Source organism: Solanum stenotomum, chromosome 3, assembly GCF_019186545.1.
Source record: "Solanum stenotomum isolate F172 chromosome 3, ASM1918654v1, whole genome shotgun sequence".
NCBI classification, from domain to species: domain Eukaryota; kingdom Viridiplantae; phylum Streptophyta; class Magnoliopsida; order Solanales; family Solanaceae; genus Solanum; species Solanum stenotomum.
In genome coordinates this window covers 2,742,535-2,751,981 of record NC_064284.1, presented here as the reverse complement: position 1 = coordinate 2,751,981, position 9,447 = coordinate 2,742,535, and the positions used below count along the sequence as shown (strand labels likewise).

Below are 9,447 nucleotides of genomic sequence, written 5' to 3'. Positions count from 1 at the left end.
AAATTATAAATTACAATAATTAACAAAATAAATCTCTCGACTCCAACAAATCTATCAATTAATGCCACATAAATTGGGACATGGCAAATAACATATATTATTAAAAAATTAGGTTCAAAATGTACTATAAAATACAATAATTAACAACTTAATATATTAAAGAGACATATAAAAAATGGTTAATATTTGAAATTCTGTATGTGCCACATAAATTAGAACAAACAGAGTAATAAATATTATTTTCAAAATTATGTTAAAAAAAAGTACTACAAATCACAATAGCTAAAAGTTTAAAATATTTTTAAAATCATATAAAAATTTCAATAACTTATGAAATTTCATAATATGACATAAATTAAAATAAAAAAATAATATATATTGGGCCCCGTGCTGGCACGGGGTCCTATATCTAGTAACTTTACAAGTTAGGAATTTTAATTTACATCTTTGGTTAATTTTTATATTTTTTAATTTAAAAATAAATTGTTTGCAACAAATTTTAAACATATGGAAAATGAATCAGCCACATAAATAAAATCCTAAGAAACATGAATATTTTATTGATGATAGTGCGGGTACAATTTTGTTCCTCCCTTAATTCATGATTTGGACTTGATTTCTATAATTTGAGGGTCGTTAATGACGTATTTCTCGAACTAGAATGATTTGGACTTAATTTTCATAACTCGAATAATTTGAGGGTCGTTAGTGGTGTCTTTCTCGAACTAGGATGATTTGAACTTAATTTTCATAACTCGAGGGTCGTTAGTAGCGTATTTCTCGAATTCAGATGATTTGAATTTGATATCTTTATGAATATTTCAAGAATTTGTAGTGGAATTTCGAGATGACTTTTCAAAAAAAATATAGTACTAACATATATATAATCATGAATTAGGGTTTAGGATTGAGTAGCCTCCAAAAATTCTAATTGAAATTGAACACTCTTTGTAGAGTCTCAGTTGGACATCTCTTGTAGAGTCCCGCAAAATTGATTTTTTTTTTCTTTTTAACAAAGCATGTAAATCCAAACAACTCGTAGAATGATCAAAAGGTATACCTCATAAGTGAAAAACAGCAAAAACAAAATTGGAGATTCTAATATTAACTTTTTTTTCTTTTTCGGTCAGATAATATTAACTCTTAACTACAAAGGATCATCCTCATAAAATTCCCCCTTTTGCATTCGCTTTACAGGGGTTGCGCTGTTACACGAGCTAAACCTCTAGGAGTACTAATTTTCTCTCTCTTGATCTCTCTTCGTCCTTCTCTCACTTCAACAATTGGAATTCGAAGATCTCTGCAGCTAATTCGTGCTTCAATTTGATCTCACTCGAATCTCTACCGCTACTTCAATCACTGATTCGGTTCCTCTTTCGGAGAGTTCTCATATTCATCGCTGAAAATGGTGAGTCTGTTAGTTTCAATCTGTTCAACATTACGTTACGGCTTAGATCTGATTCAAATCGGATTCGGTTTGGTTGCGGTAACTGATCACCGTCTCCAGGATAACACAATTCTGTCTCGTATTCATGAGTTTTGAGTGTTAGGTCTATTATTCGTTAATTTGAGATCTGTCACTTTGTTTTCCACTAACTTAATTTTGTTTCCTGTTTGTGTTTTTTCAATCTCGAATTGAATATGACGACTCAGCCTCTGAGATTGGAGATTAAGGTACTATTCTTTTGGCGTACTTGAAAATGTTTATATACTTCATATATGTGCCACTAATGCATTTTGTGCTGACTGTAATTATTGATTCAGAGGAAACTTGCTCAAAGATCAGAAAGGGTAAAGTGTGTGGATCTACATCCTACGGAGCCATGGTAATTGGACTTTCCCTGTCTTTTCAGTTTTAAGCTGATATGTTTGCTTTCCATTTTAAATTGTTTTATGTCGGAGTGACGTATTGCTAGTATCACTGTAGCTGCATGTTTTATTTATTTCTTAATACCCTGTGAAATCACACAAAGTGGAGTCTGAGGAGGGTAGAGTATAGCAGACCTTACCCCTACGTCATGGACCTAGTTACTTCCAGCTAATTCCTGTTCTTACTTCTCGCAGGATATTGACGAGTTTGTATTCGGGGGCTGTTTGCATCTGGAACTACCAGACCCAGGTATGGGAAGTAACATTGACACTTGTATTTCTTTCCGGGATTATGTAATTCGCAAATCTTGAAAGATGTGTACTGTATTATCATTTGTAAAAGTGTGTCCTAAATGTGATCTGGTTTGGGGGAAGCTTAGTTCCTATCATACTTGGATGAATAAGCTAGATTAACTTTTGATTATTTGGTGTCGTCATGAATGCTCGAAATTGTTTTTATATATACTTAGTTGGGGAGAATTGGATTGTTTTTATATATACTTAGTTGGGGAGAATTGGACTTACTATTAGTGCAATCCACTGGAAGAACACACATTTATTCTTTCAACAATCTACTACCGGTTGATATTTGTTGTTTATTTGAAATTTCAAGATACAACAACAACAACGACGCCTCAAATTCCAAGCAAGTGGGAGTCATTTATATGAGTCCTTACGAACCATGTCGCTCATCTTAGGCCAAATAAAAAGTAGAACAATTTTCAGCCAAGATAATGTTTTTTTTGGATAAATGAATTTTAAGATTATGGAGCTGAAAAGCCATTGAACTGAAGTGGGAGCGTCTTATGTTCCTTGTATTGTTGCTTTCTCCTACTTTGTCTTCCCTATCTTCATTGCAATAACATCTCTTTTAACCGTGATATTGGACTATGCAAGTTACTTTAGTAGAATTTCTGCCCTCCAATGACTGTAACAAAAAAATTCTTACTGTAATGCCTTGTATTAGGAGTATGTTCAAGTATTCATCATCAGTGAATCACGTTTGGAGTTACTGCTCCATTATTCCTAGTGATATTTCTTACTGTAACATCCCATGTTAGGAGCAGATTGAAGTTTTCATCAAAGATGAATCACGTTAGACTTCAATCTTCTTCACTTATTTGCCAATTTGACTTCTTAGCTTCCTGTGTATGAGAAGCAATTGAGCAAGTACATAATTATAGAGCAAAAGTTACATGGTAATAGTATCATCAACAGGGAGCTAACCCATCTTTACTATTGCAGACAATGGTTAAATCTTTCGAGGCGACTGAATTACCAGGTATGTTGACGGAGTTTGAATAATCTTTGTTTGGCCAGGACTGTGAACTAGCACTCTTTTGCTTTAACTAAGATTCAGTTCTGTTAAACACCTAGTTCATTCTTTGCAGTTAGGTCAGCGAAGTTTATAGCACGCAAGCAATGGGTTGTTGCCGGTGCTGATGATATGTACATTCGGGTATACAATTACAATACCATGGACAAGGTCAAAGTATTCGAAGCGCACACTGATTATATTAGGTGTGTGGCTGTCCATCCTTCTCTACCATATGTGCTGTCATCTTCTGATGACATGCTTATAAAGCTATGGGACTGGGAGAAAGGTTGGCTATGCACTCAAATTTTTGAGGGTCATTCCCATTATGTGATGCAAGTCACATTTAATCCCAAAGACACCAATACATTTGCCAGTGCATCTCTTGATCGAACTATAAAGGTAAGGGTTTTTTTCCCTTCTGTATCTTCTTTGCTTCCTCCTGGCATAAACTTGTTCACAACGTTATAACTTTTCATGAACCAATCTGAAATAATTGATTTGATCATGCTTGGTTTTTCAGATTTGGAACCTCGGCTCCCCTGACCCAAACTTCACATTGGATGCGCATCTAAAAGGAGTCAATTGTGTAGACTATTTCACTGGTGGTGACAAACCTTATTTGATCAGTGGTTCTGATGACCACACTGCTAAGGTATGCTGATCATTACTTTCCCATATTCTGTTAGTTTAGATATAGAGAATCTGAATTAGGTGTTGCTAAACTGTGAGACAGGTCTGGGACTATCAGACTAAAAGTTGTGTCCAGACTCTTGAAGGCCATACACACAATGTCTCCGCCGTATGTTTTCATCCTGAGCTTCCTATTATAATTACGGGGTCTGAAGATGGTACAGTTCGTATATGGCATGCAACCACTTATAGGTAGATTTATACTCAGAACTACTTTATTACTTGGGTAATTTTCTATTGATTTCATATGATAATAGCTAGGCATATACAGTGATATTTTAGCCAATAGGTCAAAAATATATCGTCTCTTTAAGTTGGCTATTTGATCCTAATTTTTTTTCCACTGCATTCTGTATGCAGACTTGAGAACACTTTGAATTATGGTCTTGAAAGAGTTTGGGCAGTTGGTTGCATGAGAAGTTCAAGAAGGTTAGTTTCTATGATAAGTTTGTCGCTTTGTCTTTATTCTCTTAAGAAGTCTTGCAATTCCTTTCAATTCTACTTTGCTTTTTATTTTTTACTGTTTTTGTTTCCAAGTAAGAAGAGTTCTTATTATGGATGAAGAAAGAAGGAAATTACTTATTTGTACAACTTGTGGGCATAACAAATAGTAAAATTCTGAAACAAAATAGCAATGAACTGGATTATCATTTCATCTCATGCTTTGTATTGCATTTATTCATCTAGTTGCAGTTATGCTGATTTGATACATGTGCAGGGTTGTAATAGGTTATGATGAGGGCACTATCATGGTAAAAATTGGCCGAGAAGAACCCGTTGCCAGCATGGATAACAGTGGAAAAATTATATGGGCTAAGCACAATGAAGTTCAAACTGTCAACATCAAGAGTGTTGGGGCGGATTATGAGGTATGTCATCCTGACTTTTCTATTGCTCACTTGTTTCTTTACACTGCTCAGTATTGTTTAATTTAGTGCATGTTTGCCTTATCTCTCAGGTTACTGATGGAGAAAGGCTGCCTTTGGCTGTCAAGGAATTGGGAACTTGTGACCTCTATCCACAAGTAAGTGAGAATTATCTTAAAACAAGAATCATGGTGACAACCTGGTCAGCAAGAATTATGTGGTTGCCATAATTTAGCTGTTAGTTACGTATCCTCGTTCTGCTTGGAGTTGCTTAGTGTACATGTTTTACAAGCGAGAGGCTAATCCTATATTACTATATCTCTTTTTTGGGGAAAGGCAATACATATGTTCGAAACCTCACCCGCCATTGATCTGTTTTTTGATTTAATTGTGTGTCGGTGTTTCTATTATCATACTTTATTTAGGGTGCCATTGTCTGTATTGATGCTGTAGAGACTGATGAGTTATTTCCTATTGTTCTGGTCTTTTTTATTTTTAAAATCTTTTTTGGCCTTTGCTTATCTCACTGTTGTCATCTTGTTGTTATTTGAGGTGTCGTAAATTTCTTATGCAGTCATCGTCTTGCAGTATAAAGAGTGTGGATAGATTATTGTAGCTTGCAGTTTTTTATCTGCATTGTTTTGGTTTGGAGAAAATATGTAGAGGCCACTTATTAAAATTGCATACTTTTTCTCTTAACAGAGCTTGAAGCATAATCCAAATGGAAGGTTTGTTGTTGTTTGTGGAGATGGAGAGTATATCATATATACTGCTCTAGCATGGAGAAATAGGTCATTTGGTTCAGCTCTGGAATTTGTTTGGTCTTCTGATGGAGAATATGCTGTGAGAGAAAGTACGTCAAGGATTAAGATCTTCAGCAAAAATTTTCAGGTTCACATTCGTCCTCCAACTGGCTGTCTTGAAAGGTTCATTGCATCACATACCTATCAAAAGGAAAAAAGACAAAAGAAAATTGATTGCATCATGTGTTACATTTGAGTCTAATGATGGACTGTTTTATATAGTTGACTTAAATCAACTGTTTCTTCCCTATCTGCCCCCTTCTATTTAATGCCTTTGTTAGTGGTGAGCTTTTACTTCTTAGAGAGCTTTTTAAGTGAGTTTTTAGTTCACATCCATGCGATGGGTTATAGTGTAATAAACGCATTGGCTTCTCTTTCTCGAAGCTGAAACATGCAATGTGCCATGGTTTCTTCTTGTCCATGTGGTGGCCTTAAAGGTGAATTATGTTGATATCTCCAGGAGAAGAAGAGTATCCGCCCTACTTTCTCAGCTGAGCGCATCTATGGAGGTACTCTATTGGCAATGTGCTCAAATGAGTTTATTTGTTTCTATGATTGGGCTGACTGCAGGTTGATACGGCGAATTGATGTTAGTGTGAAGGTGAGAAACATAAGCTTGACTGTGATACACTATAAGGTTGTTTTTCTCGGAAGTCTTAACTTTGTCTATGTTGTTTTTAAATTTCATTAGAATCTCTACTGGGCGGACAGTGGCGATCTGGTAGCAATTGCAAGTGATACATCCTTCTACATACTCAAGTATAATGTGAGATCTTCTTTCCAAAATCAAAATTACACGTGCTCAAGTTTGTTATTCTTTTCTTTGCATAATTCTATTAACGGTCATCTGTTTGCTTGTGTCATACCTGCAGCGTGATGTGGTTTCTGCCCATTTAGATAGTGGAAGATCAGTAGATGAGCAAGGCGTAGAAGAAGCTTTTGAACTTCTTTATGAGATAAATGAACGGGTCAGGACCGGAATTTGGGTTGGTGATTGCTTCATTTACAATAATTCTTCCTGGAGACTTAACTACTGTGTTGGTGGTGAGGTATGATTGGTTGTGCATGCTGCTCTTCTTGCACATATATCTGGAGACATCTTATATCTGTGTGTGAATCAGCAAAACTATTTTTTGTATGTTTAGGTAACCACAATGTTTCATTTAGACCGGCCTATGTACCTGCTCGGATATCTAGCGAACCAGAGTAGGGTTTTTCTGATTGACAAAGAGTTCAAGTGAGTACTTTCTGGGAGATTCTGATGTCGGAAACTTCAGCTTGAGATAATGATTCTGGGATAAATGAGTTCATTTCCTTTTTTGTGCAGTGTCATTGGATATACTCTACTGCTCGGCCTGATTGAGTACAAGACACTTGTGATGCGTGGTGACTGGGACAGAGCAAATGAGGTGCTGCCATCGATTCCTAAGGAGCACCATAATAGGTAAATCACATGTTTAAATGTCTTCAGGGAACATGACCAATATATTGTGCATGCTTGCAACTTAAATTATCAACATGGTTGTAGTATGTCAATGAACTGGGTTTTCTGGATTATATTAATGTGTCTTTTTTTGTTGTAAAATAGTTCTAGTTCTGGGTTATTTCGGAGTAGCATGCTGCTCTTAGATTCGGAGGGATTGGCATCTGTAATCGTTTGTTTGTATAGATAGTAATTTCTGTGGATTATATTAATGTGTCTTTTATACTTCAGATCTGTTTGATTAATCAAATATCTCTTTCCTCTGAAAATTTTATATGTGATGCTTCATGTTGGTATGAGGTATCACATAGTTTCTGCAATATCTAAACCTTCGGAAGGGAGGGGGGGGAGGGGGAGGGGGGGTTGCTTTGTTTTATGTGAATTTTCCTAATTAGTCATAAAATGTTTCCCTGCTAGTGTTGCACATTTCTTGGAGTCGCGAGGTATGGTAGAGGAAGCATTAGAAGTTGCAACAGAGCCTGACTACAGATTTGATCTAGCCATACAGCTGGGAAAATTAGATATTGCAAAGGTGGGGGATCCTAACTTTAATGCATGTGGTTTGAACTTCCATATCTTCTTTTAAACTTGTTTGTTTCTTAAGAACCATATGATGTTTAGAAGTGTGGCTTGTGGCTTGGCAGGATATTGCAGTGGTAGCTCAAAGTGAGTCCAAATGGAAGCAGTTGGGTGAACTAGCCATGTCTGCCGGAATGGTAACTGTTACTACCATTAATTGAAATCTTATTTTTGCAGCATACATTTAGTTTTTTTACTGAGAAAATGGATGGTTCAGATTTTAGGAATGATGCCATAGCTTGTACTTGTTTAAACTCTTTCTTTAAGCTGAACTGGGACTACTGCTAAATATATCATTCAGAGCTAAGTGAAATTTTCCAGCTCTTTGTTTTTGTATTCAAGTGGTTGAGGTGCTTTGTAATTTGGTCTCTTCAGATGTCAGTAGTACTTTTCTGAAATGCACGTGTGTATTTTCCTGAGTTCTTCAGAATTTTTGCTCATTTGCTACATTTTGTAGCTGGAGATGGCAGAGGAATGTCTGAAGTATGCCAACGACTTGAGTGGTCTGTTGCTACTCTATTCTTCACTAGGAGATGCTGAAGGAATAACTGAACTAGCAACTCTTGCCAAAGAGCAGGGGAAAAACAATGTCACATTCCTTTGCATGTTCCTTTTGGGTAAAGTGGAGGAATGCATTCAGCTATTGGTTGATAGGTATTTCTTTTTGCTAAAGAACTTATTGTTTAGGTGTGTTTTCAATGGTTCAGATTGATATATAGAGTTACAATTTATTTGCAGCAATCGGGTACCTGAGGCTGCTTTTATGGCTAGATCTTATCTGCCAAGTAAGGTTTCTGAAATAGTTGCAATTTGGAAGAAGGACCTCAGTAAGGTCGGTGTTTCTCTGATCTTGATCTTTCTTATCTGTACACCTTCTGAATTTCTGGCACTTAGGACCAAATATTTGGCGGGATGGTCACCTGAGAGATCTGTTGGAGCTGCAGAACCATCTAGATTTGATTTTCATTTAACATAGTGGGATTAAGCTTCTTGACCTAAGTTACTGGTGCAAAGAAACTTCGGAGCTCTTTACCTCTCGGACTTATTATTTACTCCTGTGATAGGCATCAAAAGTAATATTATTGGACAATTTTTCTATTCCACTTGCATTTGTGTATTATCTCCATGGAATGACCACACGAAATATATTTAATGAGTTTTCAGGAAGCAGACTATTCTGTTATGAATTATGTCATGCCTTAATCTAAAGATTTGATATTGAATATAGTTTGAACACAGAAGTGAAGGGTATAATTCCTTCTCAAAAAAAGAAGAGTGAAGGTTGTAATCATTTTTCAATACGGACTAAATGGCTTCATGCAGGAACATTGCTATATTATCTGTAGTCCTGTAGCAGAAAATTGTTGTATTTTAATGTGGTTTATTCATGAATGCGTCATTCAGGTTAACCAGAAAGCAGCAGAAGCTTTGGCTGATCCTGAAGAATATCCTAATATGTTTGAGCACTGGCAAGTTGCATGTGCTGTTGAATCTAAAGTTGCAGAAGAAAGGTGTTGATAATGGCTCTATCTACTTCCTATGCATTTCTTCTATACTCTCTCAGCCTACCCTGGTGGCTTTCTGAAAATTCATGGGAGTTCCCCATTTCTTCTTTTCTCTTCTTTCTAGGACAAATTTGCACCAGTTTGGATAACTTTTGTAATTTCTGTTCCAATTCCTATGTAGGGGTGGCTACCCACCAGCAACAGAATATGTTAATCATGCTGATAGATCAACTAACAACCTTGTAGAAGCTTTCAGCCACATGAAAATGGATGAAGAATCACTTGAAAATGGAGATATAGACCACGAGGTATGACATGATGGTTTTTCTATTTG

At 36.1% G+C, this 9,447-nt stretch overlaps 1 protein-coding gene across 1 annotated transcript; it reads left to right on the top strand.

The window, feature by feature from the left end:
• Positions 1-1,154: 1,154 nt before the first annotated feature.
• LOC125857725 (coatomer subunit beta'-2) lies at positions 1,155-9,427 on the top strand. Its single transcript, XM_049537342.1, has 23 exons — positions 1,155-1,408; positions 1,654-1,674; positions 1,765-1,826; positions 2,065-2,119; positions 3,115-3,151; positions 3,261-3,586; positions 3,708-3,839; positions 3,921-4,069; positions 4,238-4,306; positions 4,596-4,746; positions 4,836-4,901; positions 5,446-5,634; positions 6,007-6,147; positions 6,238-6,312; positions 6,419-6,595; positions 6,692-6,783; positions 6,874-6,990; positions 7,447-7,561; positions 7,674-7,745; positions 8,066-8,262; positions 8,347-8,440; positions 9,013-9,119; positions 9,295-9,427. The coding sequence occupies exons 1-23, from the start codon at positions 1,406-1,408 to the stop codon at positions 9,425-9,427; spliced, it is 2,580 nt and encodes an 859-aa protein (XP_049393299.1). The 5' UTR covers positions 1,155-1,405.
• The last annotated feature ends 20 nt before the right edge of the window (positions 9,428-9,447 follow it).

Excerpts from the sequence above, each read along its gene's own strand:
- LOC125857725 (XM_049537342.1), top strand. Across the intron at positions 4,902-5,445 it reads CTTGTGACCTCTATCCACAA|AGCTTGAAGCATAATCCAAA; the intron begins GTAAGTGAGAAT and ends TTCTCTTAACAG. Across the intron at positions 6,991-7,446 it reads CCTAAGGAGCACCATAATAG|TGTTGCACATTTCTTGGAGT; the intron begins GTAAATCACATG and ends TTTCCCTGCTAG.